The sequence below is a fragment of the Odocoileus virginianus genome, unplaced genomic scaffold (genome assembly GCF_023699985.2).
Source record: "Odocoileus virginianus isolate 20LAN1187 ecotype Illinois unplaced genomic scaffold, Ovbor_1.2 Unplaced_Scaffold_4, whole genome shotgun sequence".
In the NCBI taxonomy this organism is placed as follows: Eukaryota; Metazoa; Chordata; class Mammalia; order Artiodactyla; family Cervidae; genus Odocoileus; species Odocoileus virginianus.
In genome coordinates this window covers 210,996-234,021 of record NW_027224266.1, presented here as the reverse complement: position 1 = coordinate 234,021, position 23,026 = coordinate 210,996, and the positions used below count along the sequence as shown (strand labels likewise).

The 23,026-nt window shown below is 45.9% G+C and overlaps 1 protein-coding gene across 7 annotated transcripts in view; it reads left to right on the top strand.

Moving 5' to 3' along the window:
* Positions 1-23,026, top strand: part of SH3KBP1 (SH3 domain containing kinase binding protein 1) — a 341,920-nt gene that overhangs the window by 314,430 nt on the left and 4,464 nt on the right. For all 7 annotated transcript variants that reach the window (XM_070462384.1, XM_020914380.2, XM_020914383.2 and 4 more), the window contains 3 exons: positions 13,895-14,004; positions 17,423-17,551; positions 21,955-22,223. In XM_070462384.1, the coding sequence (XP_070318485.1) occupies positions 13,895-14,004; positions 17,423-17,551; positions 21,955-22,223 (508 nt within the window). The remainder of the gene's footprint in view (positions 1-13,894; positions 14,005-17,422; positions 17,552-21,954; positions 22,224-23,026) is intronic.

The window sequence follows — 23,026 nt, the reverse complement described above, 5'->3', positions numbered from 1 at the left end:
ACAAACAGTGTTATATTTGAGACTAGTTACTCTCCAAAGACTTAATACCCAGTGTTTAAATGGACATTAAATAAAAGGACAACAAACATGAAATTTAATCAATGCTAAGTTAGAAATTTGTGTGGTAAAGCTGAAGACTGTATATAGTTTAAAGCAGTTTAATAGTGACCAGTGACACAAAGTTTTTATCAATGTGACCCCAAGTCTGTAAACAAGTGATGAAAATTTTAACTTACTTGAAATTTCTGCCTTTTACCATAAGAAACCATTTCTTTGGGTTTCTTGGACAGATCTTAGGGGAAGAGTTAGATCCCCAAGCTTTGGGCTGTTGATTTTTCTGTTTGTTTTTTTTTTTTTTTACCTTCATATTTTTAATTTCCCCTTTTGGAGATACCAGTCCAGTTACTAGGTCTTGCAGCATTTCAGGTCATTAAGCAGTTTCTCGGGTTTAATAGGACAACATATACTGTGTCCTGCCTGCCTTAGAGAACCCCGTAAGTGACATTTGGAGTGTTCCAGAAGATCTCCTGGCTGAACTTGTGTGTGAGCAAGCCACATCTCTAAGCTTATTTGAGAGCCCCAGCTTACTCGGACAGGCAGTGTCCCTTTACCAGTGACCTTCAGACATGACCTTTGGGATCAGGACAGTGGCCAGCATGACCCGTGCAGAGGAAAGGAAGATGTGATACCTGCTGTGTCACTGTCAGCTCTGCACATGAGGCTGTGGGGTGTGCACATGTGGTGCTCTGCTCCTATCCAAGGACACCAGTGAGGATTAAACTTCAAGTTGTATCAGGATAATTTGAGAAGCAATATGCTTTTCTCAAGTGTGATGACAGAAGCAAAAGAGATTGTACTTAGGATTGAACACTTTATACCAAGGAAGGGAAACAGGTTGAACTTCTAATTGGTGGGTCTTGAATCTAGTCAGTCCCTCTGACCAGTTTTGGTTTCCACCACGTGCTTCTGGACTTAGCCTTGGCTCATAAAAGATTCTTTGCCTGGGTACCTCTGCATTACCTCTTCCCCTGGTTCCCAACCTCTCATCTAAGATTCTTAGGACTCACAGCCAATCTTAGAGAAGACAGGCTGATGGCAGGCCTTGTCCTTCTCGGCACTTCTACAACTCTGATCCCAGATGTCAACAGAGGGTTCCACTGCCAGATCTTCACCATTAGAAACATCAGTCCAGACCAAAACTGAGGTGCTCACCTCTGCCAGGTTGGCCCCCTCACAGGGCAACCCTGGCCTTTGGCAGTCTGTCGCATTGTTAGGTTTGTGCTTTGATGGGTACCATAGACTACTTTGACCTCGTTCCATCCAATAAGCATGAAAGCAGTAAACATTCACAGTGCTAGTAGGAAAAGCTTTGTGAATACTCTAGAGACACAGGTGGAGGTTAAACAAAGCCAAGTGGAGGTGACGATGATAAACATTGCATAACCTCCCAGGAGCAAGGTATTGGGAGTGTGAATTATTCTAAATCAGAGAGCGAACAGTGCCCTCCTCCCCAAGCCACCCATAGCCATCAGCCTGCCCCAAGGAAGAGTGAGTGGCTGGTGAGATGAGAGGGGGGCACATGTGGGTGTGCAGCAAGCATCCTTCGGGTGGGTCTTGGCTGGGAGAGGGTCACAGTGCCTGCTGGCTGTGTGGACTTGTAGCCAGCCCCAGAAGTCCACCTGTGTGCCTGCATTATGCCCTCCCCTCCCTCTCTGGACAGGGCCCTGGCGTTCTTCATTCAGCCCAGTTGCTTCACTGCCTCTGCTTTCACTACATGCTGGGACCATTTTCAGCTTTAAGAATATAAATGCAAAGGGATACCCAGTAGGTTCAAAGTCGTCTATATCACAGCAAAGAGACGTATATAGTAACCTTTGTTACATACACAGTGTGCCCACTGAGGCCTCTGAGCTGCAAATGAATGCGCAGGTAAGAAGGGAGCAAGTGACGGTCAGCGCTCAGATTGCACATGGCATTTATTTGGCCTGTGATGGCCCTTCCGCCCACTGGCTGTGGATTGGCAGAGCCCTGTCTGGCTTCCGTTTGACTTGTAAATATCCAGAGGGATACACAACTTGCCAGAAAACCATGCTCAAATACCCCTTTGTCATACTAAAAGCATTCTGGACAAACCACCCTTTATGAAGGAGGAAAGCTGAGTTATCAAACTCCTTCTAGTCATGGACCCTTGGGAAGGCGTGGGCTGGGAACCTCGGGCCACTCTGCCTCCCACTGCCGTTGGTTCATTCAGTGACAAAAGTGATGAGCTCTGGTGGAGTAAGCTTGGGGGGCCCATTCGAAGGGAATTGGATCTGGTGGTGACAAGCTAAGGGTGAGGTGTCAGTGAACAGCGAGCCCTGGTTTCAAGTCAGAAGATCTTTATTTAGCTTCCCAATGACCTGTCGTGGCACTCTCCACCTCTCCAGGCCTGAGTCCTTTCTTCTCAAGGTGGTTTACAATCTTTGGAATTTCACAGACTCATTTACCCCAATTCCCCCCCTCAAAAGCCTTTTAATTTGAAGGACTGCAAATTTTTATTTGACTAATGAAGCACATTTTAAAAAATAAATGCCATCATCTGGTAGGAGATAATCTCTAATTTAAAAATTTAACATACTTGCCTTACTGGGATACTCACCACGTTGACCTTCTTTTTCTTGGCACTTGATGTGTGCTTTGGAGATAACTTTGTTGTTATAAATGCATACCAGTTCTTGGGATTGACCTTGGAAAACTACTGGCCTAGCTCAGGTCTGCAGAGATGAGGTGTAGGAGGAGGAATCAGGTGGGGGCAAATTAAAGGCCCCAGACAGAGGCAGGTATTGAAGCTGGGGTAAAAACTCAGCACCCAGAAATGAACTATTAGCTTAATTTTTTATAGAGGTATAATTACCTGTTTAAAAAAAGAGTCACTCTTGGAATGTCAGAGTCATAAGGGCATTTAAAATACTTAGTACCTCTGTCCTCTGCCTTTGCCCACGACTGGAGTGTGGGGGCCTGCCAATCCTTCTAGTAGCTCTGCCTAGCACAGTAGAACAAATGCTTCGGCCAGGAGGAACTTCCTCCTCCAGTTTTGCTCTCAGCATCATTTTGGCACTTGATGTGTGCTTTGGAGTACATATTCTGGACTTTGAGATCATATTCTTTCACATGTGCATTAGAATTTGCATTTTGACCACCCTCCACTCCTCTTTCTCTAACCACTATTGAAGAAGAAATGCCCTGTTCAAAGAACATGCACCCTCTGCCTACCTGCGGCTCATCCCACTGAAGTGAGCCATCAGCAGGGAGGTCATGCCTCTTAGCAGCTTTTTTTTTTTATCCTTAAACCAGGGGCTTAGAGGAAGTGATTCAAGGGGCCCAGTTCAGCCCTGTAGTCTTATTTTTCTGACTCAATCTGTTTATTTTAGCTGAGTTTTCTGCACGTTGAGAAAACTGCTCTGCTGGTAACTGCTGAATCCTCTGTAAGATTAAATAGCTTGTTCTTTCACTTGTCTCTTTGCCTCACTTCCTCTAGTTCTGTTAGTTCCTTTAACCCAGAATTAATAATTTGCTCCTTTCTGAGTTCTCATCTAGGGTTTTCTTTGGCCTAAAGATTTTTGCTTATAAGAGATTTGCTGGCCATCTGGAAATTTAAATCATTAAGAATTAAGGGCATAACAGTTTAGGCAGAACTTTTTATGAAGTTTAAAAATTCATTCACCTTTAAAATACTCATTATGATTTTTTCACCCAAATTCTTACAGAAAAATGTAAAAGGTGGGATGTTTGTCATCCAAAATAAGTTTAAGTTGCCGGAGCAAACCCTTATATGGAGGCAAGATAATCCCACAGAACCACTGAGGAGAGTGGTGGTGTGTTACATAGACCGTGGGTTTTCAGATAAGTGCACTTGGATTTGAATTCCTAGCTCCGCAATCTGGGTTGAGAGACTCTGAGCTCCATTTTCCTCTTCTATATGACAGGGTTAGTTACTAATGCCCACATGCCTCAGAGGATTGTTGTAGAATTTAGAGCTAATGATGTGGTGTGGCTGAAACAAAACAAGTTCTTTCAGAGTGGTAGTTGGTATAGCTGTGATTCAGTAAGAGAAAACTGCATATCACCCTTCATTCTTACCATGACTCCTGTTATCAGAAATTAGGAAAGTTCTTGAACACATAATATAAATCAGCTGAAATTTTGATAACTGTATCGGATATCTTTTCATATGTGATTTGCTCAGTTGTCTTTTTATATTAAACAGCTTGTTCCCACCCCACAATTACAAAGGGGAAAAGGTGCTCACTTAAAAAAAAAAAAATGAAAGAACACAGGAAGTTAGGGAAATTCTCTTAGAATCTCAGCCTCTTCCTGAGATAATCACTGTTAACTTGTACACACTTTTAGAAGTCTTTCTGTAATCAGATGGATGTTTTTAAGATGTTATCATGTTGCAAATACAGTTTTAGTCCGTCCTTGTTCTTTTGTACTAAATAATGTGTGTTTGACATCTTTCCACATAAGTCACATAGATCAACCTTATATTTTTAAAGGCTACATGATGTTCCATTGTGTGATTCTACCGTAACCTGTTCATTAGGGGCAATGTTGCAAAGATCACCTTAGGACAATGATCTGCAAATAAGATGACATGAAACTTGGGGGACCATAGAGGCCTCCCAGGCCACAGATAGCACCTTGTCTTCTTACGTACTCTTTTCTTCAGACTCATCTCCTGAGAGTCCTGATGTCATGCTGCTTTTCCTTTCTCGCTCCCCTTTCTCATTTGCCCTCTCTCACCTCACGTGGCATAGCCAATCTCTTGCCCACTCCAGGGGTACAAAAACCTCTGGTGGAAACTCAGAGATAATTCTGAGATTGGTGTTAGACTTGAGAAATTAAAAGACTCTATTGACTAGACCAAAAAAAAATCCATTTACAAGCCAGTTGGTTTCTAATCCTCTTGCCTCCATCCAAATTGAAGGAGGTACCCACTGAGTTGTTCATTGATAGATAGTTAAAAATAGTTCTTGATGTTATCCCACTGTCTGATTTTTGGTATGTAACTTGGAAGGACTTCAAAGAATTAAGTGACATTGTGATAACAAAATTCTTTCCATTCCTGTCTACTTATTTTTGTGTTAACAGAGTTTCTTGGCACTTATATCTATAAAGTGTAAAATAGGAATAGAATCAATATCAAGCCAAATACAAATACACATGAGCTGATTGAGGGAGATGCCAAATAAAATTCTACTTGTTATGCTATTAAATTCCTTGTCAAAATGTGTATACATATATTTTGGTCATTTTCATAGTAAATGTGATAGGTCAATCCAGAAAAAAGGTCATTTTTATACCTATAGCCTTATGATTTCAGGAAATGAAAAAGTTATTTTCAGTTTATATACATGTTCATATGGCAGGAAGAGATGAAAAATTAACAATGGATAAAATTAACAAAAGCATAAAGCATACTACATTAGAATAAAATTCAGCAGTGAAAAGTGGAAGTATGATGGACATATGAATTCAAAAAGGGAAAGGAATGATGCTGAATTTCCAACCATTAAAGAAAAACTTATTCATGATTTTTTAATGGATGATGGTGGTTGTTAAATTAGTATGGTATCAGATTTACATTGAATATATTCAAGAGAGCAATAGTTATATTTTAAGATATCAATGTTTATAATATAGAAATTATATAATATATATAATATAATTTCTATATTATAATAGAAATTATGTGACTAAAATTTGTGTAAAATTTAGATGTCAACTTAACCTGTGTGAGGGAGTACATAGATTTTTTAAATTATTTTAGGAGGTACACTGGTAAACAGTCTGAATGCCCCTAACCTCATGAATATATCATTCTATATGTACAGAAACATTGCTATGGATTAATTTCTAGAAGCAGAATATCTGAGGGTGTACACATTTACATTTTGTGACAGATATTGCCAAACAACATTACAGAAAGGTTGTGCCAGGTTACATTCTGGCATATAATAGCATTACTACAATTTCTAATAGATACATTATTTACTAAATCATTTTCAATAGCAAATTTGGGCCTGTAGCGAACAATTTTTAACAGAATGCAAAAGTGAAGTGTTACATCCCCCCTCCCCCAACGTTGCTGGCTATGGATGCATGACTTCTCTGTGCTAGACTTCAGGAAGATGTACCCTACCCCCTTCCCAGATCCCTTCTGCTGATCTCAACTAGGTCACCAGACTGTCATTGCTAATTTCATCTTATACCTGTCTCTCGTATTAGCTAGCAGAATTTGTAATTATGTCTGTAAAATCCTGTCTCTCTCCAGAGGCTCTGAGCTCCATGGGGTGGGGCCCATGGCTATTTTGTTCATCCCTGCATGCCCCCCCCAACCCCACCCCTATGCCTAGCCCAGAGCCTGGTTCACGGGTCTCACTTAGGAACTATGTACTGAATGAAGGAACTGAACACACATGAGAAGAAATAGCATGAGGAAGGATCACGTTAGAGATCTTCATTGTTGCTAGCCCCATGTGGCTATTTAAATTTAATTTAAATCATCGCACTTAGCTGTGTTCTGTGTGCTCAGTTAGCCACACGGGGCTAGTGGTACCATATTGGATAGTGCAGATATAGCCAGTTTCCGTCATCACAGCAAGTTTTAATGGATAGTACTGATATAAAGTGATTGTCCTTTTATTCTCAGAATTTTCCCTGTGTGTGGCACACAGTAGTTAACAAAATGTTTAAGTGAATGAGTAAATAAACTTTATCTCCCTCTTTTATTCTTGAGCTACAAGTTTCCATATAAAAGTTACTCTGCACTGAATAGACCAACATTCCCCCTTAACTTGCCTCACACCTTATGTTTCTTGCCAGAGATTTCTTTAAAGAAGCCAGCCCCCTTTTCAGTCCTTTTAAGAGCACATTTCAATAAAATAGAACAAAGGCAGCTGCTTTTCAGAGCACAGAGTTATTTCTACACACACACAAATTACATTTCCTGGCATCTTACTCTTGATGTAGGAACAATTCTCAGAATTCACTATCTGTCCAGTGCTCTGTAATGGAAAGAATGTCACCAGCATGAATCTAAGAGTGCGCCCTGCCACTTTCTGACTGTGACCTTGATCATGTTGTCTAACCTGTGACCTCCCTGTCTCTTTTATGGAATAGAGTAGCCTGCTTGGCATGGGTTTTTGGGAGGGCTGGATGAGCACACTCTCATGAAGGGTGGAGTAGTAGGGTGGCTGACCGGTAGCTCACGCTTGTTTACTCCTAACCACCTGTATCTTGAAAACTTCACTCTGGTTGATAAATGAAAACAAAACAGTGAATCTGCTATATCCATACACATTTTGGAGGGCTTATTTTCCCACAGAATGTAATCATTGCTTAAATGAGAATTTTTCAGTTGGTGACTCAGCTGATACAGGTGTTCAGTGACCCCTCATAACAGGTCTATCTTTGCAGTCTGCACAGATTTTTCACATGAATCAAAGGATTTCTACACAGGGTGAGATTTCCTCCTGACCAGACTACCTTGAGATGCTTCTTCCTTGTAGAGAATATACCTGCGGCCCTGTGGGTTTAGAGTTTTGTCATCTTAAATCTTAAAAAAAGAAAAATCTTGTTTGTGGCTTGGTTTTCTTTGTTTAAAAGATTTAGCCTTGCTCTTAAATCTCTGCCTCCAGATCCCACAGCTCCGTCATTGGCGTCTGAAAACAAAATTCTACCTGCATGATCTGAAAGGGTTTTCACATAATCTCTCATTTATTAAAGAATAACCGTGCAGAGCTGATAGCTCAGATAACTGTCTCCTTTTTATTTTTTCTGGTGAGAAAACCAAAGCCCAGAAAGGTTGTTTGTTCATTTATTCAACAATCATTTATTGAACACTCACCGCAAACCAGGTTTGGTGCTAGGCCTGGGAAAAACAGAGATAGAAGCCATGGCTTCTTCCTTGGCTGGTGAGGGAGATAGATAGGCCAGCAGAGACTGTTAGTTCAGGGTGCTGAACACTGACACTGGAGTGATGAGTCTCTAGGGAGCACTCAGGTCAGTTTAGGGTGCCGTCTGGATTCTTGGAAGAGGTCTTAGTTGCCAAGCCAAGCCTTGATGGCCCCAGGGGAAGAGGGGAGAGGAGAGGGGAGGGGAGAGGAGGAAGTCTCCTGAGGGACAGAGGTGCATCAGCCACATGAAGGCACCAGGATTTCATTGGCACGCAGGAAGGACTTGAAGCGGCAAAGGGACATACTCAGATCTTCACTTTACACATCTCTCTCTGGCAGCAGCTTGTGGGGTGGTACAGGACTTGGAGTGAGAAATCCATTATCCTGGTTCCATGCAAGAAGTTCCTGCAGCCTTAATGGTCCTTGACAGGACATGCAGGGATGGTGTGGTTTCCAGAGATATTGGGAGGGAGCAATGCTGCCAAGCTTCAGATGTAGGAAACTTCCATTCCAGGACTCATTCTCGAGTCCAGAGCAGCAAGCTACAGTAAATAAACAGAGCCACGTCGGAGCTCACAAATATTTCCTTTGGTGACACTGGCCTGCCTCAGGCTGTTGACTCTCCTCCATGTTTTCAGTGGGTGTGTTTCAGGTCACCTGTGGTCACTGGTACCATCTCTCCCATTGATGGAAAATGGGCCCACATTTTCTAATTGAACTAAATAGGGTGTGACTGAAATTTATGGAAAATGGGCAACTCCTTGTGCCATGAAGAGTCCAAAGGCATTTCCAAGCCGACTCCATATCCAGCATGAATTATCCTCGTATGTCTGCAGAGGGTTCATCTTCCAAGTATCTGAAAAGCTCAGGGCCTCTCATCCTTATGAAACTTAACTTTTAAAAAAAAAATACCCCACTTTTGCCAGTTCCAGAGTTTTGGATTGGCTTATGGGCATTAAAACCATTTTTTTATTAAGAGGAAAAATTCCTAGCCAGGCTGAGAAAGCTCATATCAGGTTTCAGCCTGATTCATTTCAAAACCACCATGAAAATTGGGACATTTTCTTCACACCACAATGGGTTAGTCATGGAAATTCTGCCTTAATCTCAGCTCCCCCAGCCACAGTCATGAGAGCATGCTCTGTGCCACTGAAAATTTATGTTACAGCGCTGAAGAGCTGCCCTCTTCACTGTCCGAAAGCAGAAGTGAGTTGAAGTTCAAGGTCTGAGGTTCCCTTTTCAACAAGTGACCTCATCTTTGGTGCATCTTCTTTCTTGTTTGTTATTTTCCCAAAGTTGCTTTTACGAGCTCCAACTGTAGAAAGTTCCACGTAGCTGAGTCTGTGTGAGGAGGTTAAGAGTGTGGCTCCCCTGCAGTCCTCGGCCCTGCTTGTATTGTGGAATGACAGAGACGAAATGCTTTTCTGGGCCATCTGTTGTGGGGATGCTGACTGAGGCTGCTCGCTGAGTGGCCAGGCTTCAGCTTGTGCGGGGCCTTTTTAGTGCAGACCTCAGCCAGTGAAACAGCATGGACGGGCCGGCTGGGCTGTCTCTGCAGCGCTGGCACCAAAGGCTGCCCACCACTCCCCCCCCCCCCACCAAGCTGCTGCCTCGCAGCCCACCAGCAGCCCCCACCCTATAAGCTGCATGCCTGTAATCAGAGTTCTTTCTTGAGAGAGTCGGTTCATCCGCGGGCTTGCTCGTGTGTTCCTTCATTCCCGGACAGCCAGTGTGCCTGCTCCAGGAAGGCGCTGAGTGTGAGAGCACAGAGACGGGTCCCTGCCCTCCCGGGGCTCACAGTCATGTGCCGCACAGACCAGGCCTCTGAGTCACTTGGAAAGTGTGATTTAGGACAGATCACTGTCTCACACGGTGTCAAACGCTCAACTCCCCCAGGACTTCATTCTTTCAGCAGGCTTGGGAGGGTGGGTTGGGAGCACAGATGGAGTCCAACAGAAAATTCCTGGATGCTGCCTGGTCTGCACACCAGGGGGTGTTCTGGGTCTGTTGTAAGGTGAGCCCGAGGCCACCCCACCAACTCCTCTTGTCCCCCTCCTGCCCCGCTCTGCATGCTGGACTCCTCAAGTGCCTCCCTCTCACCCCAGCTGCCACGTTTCTGACTTGTCACCCCTGTGACCACTTTGGTTACCACCTGATCACCTCTGTTGCCCACCCACCAGGTCAGCAGGGCACCCACCCTGTGAGGAGCCTGACTCCTGACGCCTCACTGGACCCTGGAACCTCTGCCACCCCCCTGGTGGCCCTCGGCCCAGTGCCCTCTCCTCTCCTCTGCTTGCTCAAGTCCTGACTCGCCCCTACCCTGCCCCCCGCCTCTGCTACTAACATCCTAATACACCTGGGGAGATGGGGAGCCTGCCTGGCCTAGACTGAAACCCCAGACTAACCCAGTCAGTCCCACAGTGGGAGCCAGGCAGGAGCCTTTTTATTTTGAATTGTCCAGGTGGCTCTTCTCCACAGCCAAGGTGGAGAACCAGAGTCAGCAGGCCTTTGATTGTTCTTTCAGCCTGCTCCAGTGTTGCCTCCTGAGCTGGCTTCAGTGTCCAGGATGGAGCCATGATCTAGGTGGTTGCTCTCAGGTCCTGGCAGCGCCCAGCCATGGCCCTCAGCGCTGACTTGTTTACTGGAACCTTAAAACCCTCTCCTTTGCCTCCTTCCCTCCTGGCTGCTGCTCAGCATTTGCTTCCCCCACCCAGGCTTTCTGTGCCCCACAAGTGCCTCCACACCCCTCACCTCCATCCTTCTGCTAGCAGACCTCCCTGCCCTGGGCCTTAATCCCTTCCTCTAGGGCCCAGTTGAGGAGCTGCCCAGAGAACCTGCTAAATTCACCAGATGTAGAGCATATGCAAAGATGTTTGTGCAGCACTCCTCCTTAATAAAACTACAACAGAGAGAGAGGGAATGATTTGAAAACTAATTACCCATTGGTAAGGAATTGATTCAGTAAATCATGAACTGCAGTGCAATGGAAGGTTCTACAACAATCAAAATAGACACATGGAATATAATGTTTAGTGAAATAAGCAGAATGCATTACCACATGTAATGTGAACTAGGCAATCTATTTATAGAAAAAAGCCTGAAGGGGAAGCTACCAAAATACTAATAGTGTTGTCTCGGCACGGTAAGGTTATAGTCGACTTTGTTTTGTTGTTATCTTTTTATGGCTTTGAAAAATTATACACTGTGCACATATTCCTTTTATAGTTGGAGAAAAAAGCAATTTTTAAAAAATTAATTCAGATGTTAGTGTCGGATGATGGCTTTTGGCACCAATCCAAGTGTGTAATTGGGAATTTCCATTTCAGACAACATGGAGCTGGTAGAAGCGAGTCCTAGGGTGGGGACTGAAGGGAAATCTTTTAGGAAAATAAGATTCTCTTAAAGGTAAGGCCCCTGAGAGGGTCAGGCCAGTGAACAGGCTCTGGAGGGATCCACCCCACTCTCCACAGAGCTGGCTGGTAAGTGGGGGCCCTTTTCAGAAGCCTCTCTGCGGCCCTGGGTGCTGCTCGCCTCCTCATTGGCCTCAGAGTACTGCTGATGCTTTTCTGGTGCTGTCTCTGCAGAGTTAGCCTTTGGTTACAGTTGCTCTGCCCTGATAAGATGAGTTCATGTTGAGTAATTATTCATTCACCAGGTGCTGGAATAAAGTCATGTCATCTAATCCCAGGGGTAATGTAATGGTTTGTCCTGACCAGTGAGTTGTGCTTGGTTTTGCATATTCCACTCAAGGAAGTAGTTTGCAGACAGCACCTGCCTGTTCATTAATAGAATAAAGCTGTCACACGGCCAGACTGCTTATGGTACCCCTCAACAAAGGAGCACTCCCCAAAATAAGGAGGGGAAAAAACACACATCATTTTTATCTTTTCTGTCCCGAGCCAGCATATTTGCAGTTGTGGCAGTTTCAGATGCTTTCAGTTGCAGAGAAAGAATATCTGACTAAAATTAGCTGACATAAGGGACGGGGGTTTATTTCACATGGTGAGAAGTTAGGACACTGTCATTCCAGGGTTGTCGAGTGTCTCCTTGAGGTGATCAGTCACCCAAGCTCTTTCTGTTTTTCTGCTCTGCTATCCTCAAGATTTCCAAGAGCATCTCCCTCGTGGTTCATAAAAGAGTGCACTAGTCATTTGTGCAATGGCAGGAAAAGGACTGAAGATTACTGCCACAGGAAGAACAGGAAGGGACTTCCCTGGTGATCCAGTGGTTAAGACTCTATGCTTCCAATGCAGGGGGCATGGGTTCAACCCCTGGTCAGGGAACTGAGGTCCCAAATGCGGTGGGGTGTGGGCAAAAGAAAAAAAGAAGTGACAGGAAGAGACTAGAAACATGCCAGGTACACTGGTAGCTAGTGCTGGAGTCGAGATTTGAACCTAGACAGCTTAGCTCAAAATCCATGCCTGTCTTAGTCTGCCAGACCTGCCGTGACAGAACTTAAGCAACAGACATCTATTTCTCACAGTTCTGGAGGCGGTGAAGGCCAAGATGATAGCACTAGCAGATGCTGTGTCTGTTGAGTCCCCTTCTCCCGGTTCACAGACTCTGTCTTCCCACTGTGTCTTCAAATGGCAGAGGGATAAGTGGGCCCTAGTGTCTTTCTCTTCTTAGAAGGACATTAAGCCCACCCACAACTCCAGGCATCCTATTCTTGCACAACAGCTCCCTAAGTAGGAAGGAAGACGAGACAGGAGCACACCTGGCATTCTCCTCTCTTGCCCCTCTCTAGGCAGAGAGGAAATCTCCCCCAGAGGCTGTCAGTGGACTTCCTTTCATTTCTCAGTGACCCAAATTGGGCTGCACGGCCACCTCTAAACCATTCGCAGGCCACGAGGAGCAGGATCGCCATCACCAGATTAGTCCAAACAAGTTTCTGCTGAGCACATTGTCCTAAAACAAGACTGGGGCTCTGTTGGGAGAACGGGGATGGTTTGGAAAGGCAGTGTCAGACACAGGCGATGAAGCATGGTCTCCCGATCAGGAAGAGGGGGTGTGGTCCCAGTCACCAGCGGTAATGAGTCTCAAGGTTGGTCCCTTTCTGCCAGCCATCCCTTTGTCCATCACACACAGATCCACACTTGGTTTATAAATCCCCAGAACTCTGTAGAACCAGGCCACCCCTTTTGCCTGATTTGGTTGAAGGAGGTGACAAAGTAAAGGCAGTGATGATCTGACTGAATGATGTGCCGTTCATCTGAGACGTCAGTCCTCAAGTTGCGGGTGCCCCGAGGACAGGCTCACTTCTACCACACTCACTGGGTTTGCCTCGGTGTCCAGCTCTGTGTGTGGCACAGAGTTGTTGCTCAGTCATCATGGAGAGATCGAGTGAGCAGACTGGTAACTGAAGATGATATTGTCTCCACTGAGCGAAGCTTCTGGAAACAGACTGGTATGGGGCTCTGTGAGTCATCTAAGGGAACAGAAGCTTGCTGTCCATTTCCAGGCAGTTAAGAGTCTTAACAGTAGGGTGATGGTCCAGCCAGAGGACAAGGTTGCCCTCATTTGTCTTCTGGAATCAACGACCAGCGTTCACTTGCCCAGGGATGTGGTACCTTGTGATAAGTTCTTATTGTATTGCGACTACATGAATGTCGTGTCTACCAAAATGGACTTGGCTTTGCGGAAGAAAGAGGATTTCTCCTTTATTTCTCTTTCTGTAGCTTTTGAAGATTTATGAGTATAGCTATTGAAGGGGGGAAGAAAAATCATGTCTCTCTTTCCTCCATGTTGGCTTGTTAAACCAAGACGGAAATGATTCTTTCATTCAGTTTGAATCACACTGATGAGGTGACCAAAGGATGTAAAACAGCCTTCATAAATGATGAAGTATAAACCAGACATAAAGGATAATTATTAAGGAAAAGACATGCTTGCAGCATAAGAACCTTCCATTACTCTTGTTGATGCACTTTTAAAAATCTGTTGTCCTTTTGTTTTAGACCTAGAAGGTTTTGACTCCGTGGTATCATCTACTGAGAAACTCAGTCACCCAACCACAAGCAGACCAAAAGCCACGGGGAGGCGACCTCCATCCCAGTCTCTGACGTCCGTAAGTGTCTCCTCGCTTCCCGAGGCTGGAAAGCAGGAGAGATTGGGGCCTCTGGCCAAGGGCTGTGCTGCAAGTGGCTGACTGGAGGACCCTCTGGGAGAGGGAGGTCTATGAGCTACACTGCTGACCGGAAGCAATTTGAGAGTCTTCTGTAATCAGGCAGCATTTCCTTCTTTTAGTTCTTTGTGCATTTGCCAGTGAGGTGGGGACTCCCTCGTGCCACTCTCCTCCTCTGTCCTTCCACGGATTTTTGTTTGAACCTGAAGTGAAATTGGTAAGGGGAAAAACAATGTCATGTTTTCTGATGGGAAAGGAGAGTAAGGCTGGTTTGATCTATAAACAAAAGAGAACTTTTGAGGGGAAGAAAGGGTAAGCTGCTCTCCAGTGCTTGGCAGTGGTCCAGCATTTTTCTCTCAAAGCTGTGTCCTCGGCACCCCTGCATGGAACCCCACACAGACCTTTAGGAGATGGGTTTTAAATGTACCAGGCACCTGATCATGCAGGAGAGAACAGTCAGAACACTCCAGATAACCCAAAGTTTTCATTTGGGTCATTTTGAATAACTTTGTTTCTTATTCAAAACCTATAATGCATTTATTATAGCACATTTGAAGTACAAAAGGGGGAAGAAAAACATAAGTTCCCTGTAGTCCTGTTTCCAAGAGCTAAGACCTGTTCACCTCCTGCTGTGTATCTTGGATTTCTTCAAAACAGGACCACACAGAATACATGGTTTTGGAAGTTGCTTTTCCCCTTCCACTGTGCACCTTCTCCCCATCATTACACACCCTCCCATCACGTCACAGTGAATGTGGCTGCCCCTGGTGCTCTAGCCTGGGGATACATGAGCATTTATCTAGCCAGTGCAGTATCACTGGACATGTATGTTTCCATTCATCCTAAACACTGAAGTGAAGGTCACTGTAGAAAAATGGTGATGCTTCTGCAAGCAGCGTATGTATGTGGGTGGGTCTTTCTGTCTCTATATATTGAGTTGCCTTGTCCTTACTGGGACTACGGGACTAAAGCCTTCACCCAGATACCAAAGAATTAACCTTTTTCAGGTTTCTCAGGACACTTTCTAATGATCCAACCTAAGGAGTGGTCATTTAGAAGAAAAAGAATGCCACTTCTTTTGAACCTCGTCTCTCGTATCCACTGAGTCTGGAAGTGTGGTTTGAGTGGTCCTGTGTTTCCTCATTGTAGGAAGCATATCTAACTGTGTATTGCCATCTTTGGGGAAGAAAGGCTTGAAAACATGGCTTGCTTTTTCACTGTGTACTGTGTCAGTACCACCTTCATTCCCTCTCACCTTTCCACACCCTCCTCAAACACTTCATCAACACACAGACTATTTAATTACTTCTTAGTATCTCTGTATTTAAATATTTCATTCTACCTCTGATATATTCTCTATGCATCCTTCATTATTTTTGTTTTCTGTCCAAATTCTTCTCAACTTTTCAAGATCTAGAGGACCCTGAGGTATCAGAAGTAAATACAGAGAAGTTTGAGTTTCCACACCACCCCCCACCCCGCCCCTGCACCACACTCTTGGTCCCTACAGCCTATGTCTGGGAGTTTGGATACATTTGGGAGAGACTGGGTAAAGACATGTCATCTTCACTCCACCTTTAGATTACATGTTTGTTCATTCACTCATTCCACAAATATTGATGGTTATCTGCTGTGGGCTCAGCTCTGCACCAGGTACCAAGGCTGCAACTGGGAATGAGATAAATATGGTCCCTGTCTGCAGAAAGCTTATGAAATAGTGGCTCATACTTTGACATATTATATGAAACAATTTTATTTGTGGACTTAAGGCAGCAGGATACATTTGTGCTTTAAAGAAGTACAACTACTGTACTCTTTTCCTTCATTCCTGTCCATTCCTGTATACAGTGAATTCATGTTTACTCTTTCCATTAGCACCTTCCCATTAGGTTTTTCATAGCAAGATGGGACTACTGGGTATGGACATATTCCTAAAAGGCAATTGGAGGGAATGATGGAGGAAACACATTAGTCCTGTCTCTGTAGCCTGGGGCCTCTCAACCTAGTTTGAGCTTTTTATTGAATTCAAAGATCCAACATTGATTGACAGCTCATGAATCACAGGTTATATAGGAGGACACTGGCTTTTTGAATAAAATCTGAAAATAAAAGGCATTGTAAGGTAGTTAAGCTTATAGTAAAAGAAAGCTTGGTTGGGGAGGATGTAGGTAATTGGATTTTCAGATTAAATGAAGATTAACAAACAAGACCTTTTCACTTTAAAACATTGCTTAAACATTCCCTCAATGTAATGTGTAGTAAGTAGAGTAAACAGAAGAAAATGAATAGTATTTGTAGGTATGATTTTTCTGTAACGGTGCCACACGGTGACCCTGAATATGACTATTTTTCCCACTGCAGAGGTGGAAGGCACAGAGGTAAGGCTGAATAGGAGCTCACCTAACAATATCTATGGAAGATTGCTCCTTGCCACAGGAACTCTGATTTTTCTTTGCTTTGTCCTAAAATAGGGAAATTCTAACACAGTCATCTTCTCTGACCAAGTGATTCCAGTGAATTGGTTTATAGTCATCCAGCTTTTTCAATCTTCACAGCAAGGCAGAAAGGGTAGGAGTGTTATCCCCATATTTCACTAAGAGATGCTGCCATTCTGTAAATACACCTTAGCAAAGATTGAATCCAGAATGGATAATGATCGTCCATGGCCCTGAGGGCAGCGTTTTAGCAGCAGGTAGCAGATTAGATGTGAGCATGGTGTGCTGGCAGGCAGGGCGGTTCTCTGGGGCCGGAGATAACACTGCTCACTGGACTGCAGGGCTAGTGATCCCTTACTCCCAGAAATGGTGTCCTCTCAGACAAGCCCTTTTAGGCACTTCACTATGCAGCAGATTCAGTGGTTCTGAAAAAGGATCAGGAGAGAAGGGAGGAGTGGCAGGTTAGAGGCAGCTTCCTCTCAACCTGAATGTCCTTCCCCACTGGACTGTCCACCCTGTGAGAACAGGGACTGTGTCTGGCATGTCACTGTCAAGTTCAGTACCAAGCTGAGTGCTTGGCACATGATAGCAAATGTTTACAAAATAGAGAGGGTCTCTGAGGGATGGAGGAAGCTGGAAAAGATAGATGGATAGATGGATGCTTGCACAGATGAAATGACCAACAGGCATCAGTGGAAAGATCCCGTAGAAAGAAAGATCCCTGGTCAAGGAAATCATCTTAGTCCCAGTTCTGCCACTCTCTCAAGCACACAGATAATAGCACACTTTCTGCCTGGCGTTATAATGAGGAGACAAACAAAATAGAAGTGTCGAGTGCTTTGAAAAGCATACTGCGTTATGTTAACAAAAGCTATGTCAGCTAAGGTGTAACTCTGACAAAAGCATTTTCTTTTGGCTTTATCCAGTCTTCCCTTTCAAGCCCTGACATCTTTGACTCCCCAAGTCCTGAAGAAGATAAAGAAGAACACATTTCGCTTGCACACAGAGGAGTGGACGCATCCAAGAAAACGTCAAAGACTGTTACCATATCCCAAGTGAGTGACCAGCCGTGGCGAGGGTATCCTGACAGCATGGGACCCCTGCCTTTTCGTGTCTGCTCTGATGATGCATTATAAACCAAACAAGGAGAAACAGATGTCTTAGTCATGTGAAGCTGCTGAAACACAGTGCCACAGATTGGGTGACATAGAAACAACAGAAACTGATTTCTCCCATTTCTGGAGGCTGGCTGCCTGAGATCAGGATGTGCTGGCATGGTTAGGTTCTGCTGAGAGATCTCTTCAGGATTGCAGGCTGATGACTACTCTTTGTATCTTCATATGGAAGAAAGAGAGTGAGAGAGCTCTTTGGGGTCCCTTTTAGAAGGGCAACAGCCCCATTCATGACAGCTCCATCCTCATGTCCTAATCACCTTCCAGAGGTCCCATGTCCCAATATCATCCCAAGGGGAGTTAGGATTTTCACATAGGAATTTGGGAAAGACACGTTCAGTCCGTTACAACACACAGCACAAATTTTTTGTCATTCTTTGCTGACAGTGATGACTTTGGTCATCAAAATCCCCAAGGAATGTTACAGTCTCCAAAACTGAGCAGAATCCCATGTTCTCTCTTATGGCTTGATCCCCTTTTCATACCAGCAACCACATACACATGCACACACACATATTTCCTCACACACCATTACCATCACAACAACCAGAACAGTTTTACAAAGATTGCATGAAATATGTTAAATGCTGTGCCCTCTGCCTGCAGATTGTGACTTTTATGTTCAAAACTGGTGGTGTCACAAGTTACAATTGGCAGTTCATGAATGTGAATAACTAATGGGATTTCTTACAGAAAAGCTTATTTGGATTCATTTATTGGGATAAATTTATAGTCTAAAAACATTTTAATTTCACCGCATGCCCAGGGATGGTATAGCTCTTTTATTATTGGCTTATGAGGAACAGAGAACACATCATTTAGCAACTGTGTGTGGCTTCTAAAGGCTAGCCTAAACGAGTTCTGTTCATCCTGTGATTGTGAGGTATGGTTTTAAAATGCCATGTTCTCGTGCTGAGAGAAGCCAGTCAATTGAAGTTAGTTTCTGTAAACATTTGCAACTTCTTTCTATCTAAAAACAGAAAGCAGAAGTCATTTTTAAGTCACTCACAGCAGGAATTAACACAAAGAAATCAAAGGTGATGTGGAATTTTCCTTCTCATAGATTTACAGATTTACATGTATAGATTTTCTTAAAAAGCTGATATAGTCAGCAAAAATATGATCCTATAAAGCAGATCGATTGTAATATTTACAAAACTGAAGCAGTCTGCCTTTATAAAAGGATTCCATTTGCATAAATTGGATTTAGATCCATTTTTTCTGGTGACCATAGGAATGCCTAGAGTTGCACTCTCTCCCACATCCCTAGAGTGTCTCTGTAGCGACATCTACTGGGGGGCCTTGGCTCTTCACATTTCTGAGTTTCACTGCTCTGTTCCATTTCTCTTTCCTGGAGTTGTCATGTCTTATTTATTGCTTCCAGAAATTCCTCTTGAAATAACTAATCAGGACATTTGGTGGCCTGTACTCTGTGAGGGCTTATAACAAACACGTGTTAGCTGAAGTGATTTGGGAGGGTGAGTCACGTAGGAAATGCAAAGAGAAGCATCAATCCAAGAAATGTCTGGAAGTCACTGTGACGACATGGGTGGGTTGAGGGACATATGTGAGAATGCAGGGTGGGAAATGAGGAAAGGTATGAACTCAGGAATGGAAAAGAAGCAAAGAAAATCAGGCCAGGAGAGAGGACCCTGAGACTTGGGCATGGGCAGCCCTGGTCACGTTACCAAGCCTGAGGATCCAGCTGATATCAGAGGAGGGGACTGAAGCTCAGTTCTGCTACTCTTGAGCTCTGAGACTTGGGGAATTTCTCAACCACATCCCTAAGCCTCAGTTTCCTGCTCCATCAAGCCTCATTGCAGTTGTCCAGCCAACGTCTGGCATATAATCAGTGCTCTGTAAATGTCAGCCCCTCGCCCTTCTTACTCTGACTCCTACTGACAGTCAGCACAGGATGGTGGAGCATTCTCTCTGGCAGCAGAAAGTGATTTTCTCAATGATAACTTGGCAGAGAAAAGGCGAGCAGAAAGGCTGGGAACGATGGCCCATCTGCTTCTGGCTGACTCTGCCCAGTTTCTCCCTGCAGCACAGCCTGAGTCCAGGCTCAGCCTCCTCATCATGCCAGCCCAGCCCCAACTTGGCTCCAGCCCTGGGTGCCGGCTGCTGGAGGGAGTCCCGGCTGTGTTGCCCAGCCTCACCAGCAGCCTCAACTCCCTCACCTCCCACCATCCTGTCTACTCCCTCCCCCCTCTCCCCCGCCCCCCCTCCCCCACCTGCGGCCTGCCCCCCTTCCCTGCCACCCGTGTCTCTCACGCTCCCTGTGCCCTCCTGGCCCCCTCAGGACACCTCTCCATCAGACCTCCCTGTCTGTCTCCTCCATCTTCACCCTTGGCTCTTACTCTCAAGAAATCTTCCAGCTCAGGGTCTCCCCTGTCTTTGAAAGTAAATCCAACCCTTTCTTGATCCTATCTCCTCCTGAGGCTTCTCCAAGAACTTTCTCTTTCTCCTATCTTCCTTTCTCAGCCGAGTGTTTGGAAAGTGAGTTCTAAATCTTCAGGCCATGCCCCTCACCTCCCCTGCAGCTGCCAACCTGCCTTGACTAGAGTTCACTCTCCTTGGCTCCACCGATCAACTCCCCCCAGTTTTGCTCTCGACACCTCTGGAAGCTCCTCCCGGGGGCGCTCTTCTGGTCTGGCTCCATCCCCTGTCTCACCTCTCCATCTCAGCCCCCAAGAGCCCTCCCCTCTCTCTACCTCTTCAATCCAGGGCTCCTGTAGGCTCCCTGAGTGGGCCTCTTCTCTTCCCATTCTGTGTCGTCCACCCCCATGGCTTGCACTTCATCTGGTGATTTCTCTGGCCCAACTCACTTTTTCAGTCACTGACTCTGCCCATTGGACTTCCCCTTCGGCTATCCATCAGGCTTCTAAAATTCAGTGTGTCTGAAGCTGAGATTGTTGTTTGGGCCTTCAGCCTGTTCTTCCTCCCATGAAAGGGTCAGCCTAATGCCTCCTTCCTCATCCCTACTGGTGGCCCTTGGTCTGTACCTCATCTCACCTGCTGTGGCCTGTCTAGGACCACATCCTCGTGACTGTGGTCACCACCTCTCTCTTGCCCCCTGACATTCTAGCTTCCCCTGACTGCAGTTCACTATTCGGTATTTAGGCCTTTGTCTCACGCACTGCCCCCTCTCACATCCATACATGATGTGTGTGGTCATGTATGTAGTCATGTATGGATGTGAGAGTTGGACTATAAAGAAAGCTGAGCACCGAAGAATTGATGCTTTTGAACTGTGGTGTTGGAGAAGACTCTTGAGAGCAGTCCCTTGGACTGCAAGGAGATCCAACCAGTCCATCCTGAAGGAGATCAGTCCTGGGTGTTCATTGGAAGGACTGATGTTGAAGCTGAAACTCCAATACTTTGGCCACCTGATGTGAAGAGCTGACTCAATGGAAAAGACCCTGATGCTGGGAAAGATTGAGGGCAGGAGGAGAAGGGAACGACAGAGGATGAAATGGTTGGATGGCATCACCGACTCAATGGACATGGGTTTGGGTACACTCCGGCAGTTGGTGATGGAGGGAGGCCAGGGAGGCCTGGCGTGCTGCGGTTCATGGGGTCACAAAGATTTGGACACGACTGAGCGACTGAACTGAACTGAACTGCCCCCTCTAAAACCACCCCTGTTCTGACCACCTCCTGGTCCTCCTCCTCATCCTGGTACCCTCCCTCCAGGACACTGGGCCTCTCCTGGGTGCTTCCCTTCCTGCCTGTGCACTCCCCCCTTATTTGCAGTGTTGGTTGGTCTGTCTGTCTGCATCTCACTGGGTTCTCAGCCCCTTGAAGGTCAGAAAAATGTTTTACTCACTTCAGAGTTTGAAGAGCCTAGGAGGTCCATGGGCCTCTGGACAAGTACATTAAATCAATTAGGAACTACCTGTTCAGAAAGGTGGTCAAATTTAAAATACATAAAGGGACAAAGGCAAAAGGAGAAGGGGGAAGCAGAGGTTGAGATGGTCGGATGGTATCACTGACTCAATGGACAGGAACCTGAGCAAACTCCAGGCAACAGTGGAAGACAGAGGGGCCTGGCATGCTACAGTCCGTGGAGTCGCAAAGAGTCAGACATGCCTGAGCAACTGAACAACAACAAGGGGTTGCCTGCAGCAAGCAGGCCCTTGAGGGCTCGTGGAGGAAGGAATGAATGGGTGGAGCATGCAGAGCTTCAGGGCAGGTGATGTAGACAGAGCATTGTAGTAAGCAGGGCAGGGCGGTGCCCTACATGCCTCCCTGGCCTGAACTCTGTCTGTCCTGCCTCATTGCAGGTGTCGGACAACAAAGCGTCCCTGCCACCGAAGCCGGGGACCATGGCTGCAGGCGGCGGCGGGCCAGCTCCTCTGTCCTCGGCAGCGTCCTCCCCTCTGTCATCCTCTTTGGGCACAGTTGGACACAGAGCCAACTCCCCATCTCTGTTCGGCACGGAAGGCAAACCAAAGATGGAGCCTGTGGCCAGCAGCCAGGCAGCCATGGAGGAGCTGAGGACGCAGGTCCGGGAGCTGAGGAGCATCATCGAGACCATGAAGGACCAGCAGAAGTGAGTGTCTGCAGCCCCTTCTCAAACCACCTCCTGGGGTGCTTTCCGCAGGTCAGGGATGAGTTCTGCCAGCCTGGGTCCCAGCCTCCCTGGGGATAGGCCAGCCTCCCCCCGGGATGATGGCAGCAGGGGCGGGAGTGGGCGGGAGAACCCCAGAGGCTTCAGGTAGCTCAGCTGCACCTGGGAAGGGCCTGGGCTGGCCGCAGGGTGGACGAGGAGGACTCAGCCATGAGGACCAATGTGCTGAGCAGGCTGTGAAAAGAGATCTTCACATCCCCAGAACACGTGGTATGCGCACGCACCACTGCTTAATCAGCCCAGCGGCCTTCTGGCATCAGCGAAATTACCATTTCTTCAGTTAGCTGCCCTGTGTAGGAACTGGCTTGCATTTAGGGACACAGAGTGTGTAAAAGATGCAGGGACTTTTTCAACCTGAGGTTTGACACTCAGCACACACACACCACCCAGGACACTGCGTGCAGTGACAAAAATGGTAAAAGGGCTGGGAGTCGGGAGGCACTTACCTGAATAAACTGGGGCACAGAGAGTTTAAGGACCCGTTAGCTCTTTCTGGAGGGAACAGGTGAGGCACCTCAAGGATGTGTTTCCTGACAGGGTCTCCAAAGGCGACCTAGCACCCCAGCTGGGGAACAGCACAGCGGGCTCAGAGGCACCTGCAGTCACACCCTGGGGAGGACACCTGAAGCTGAGCACCTGCCTACCACTGAAGTGTTCATGTACTTTGGGGAATAATTGGGTTAAACCAAGTTAGTTTCTTCTCTAGAGCACTGCTCAGAGCCTTC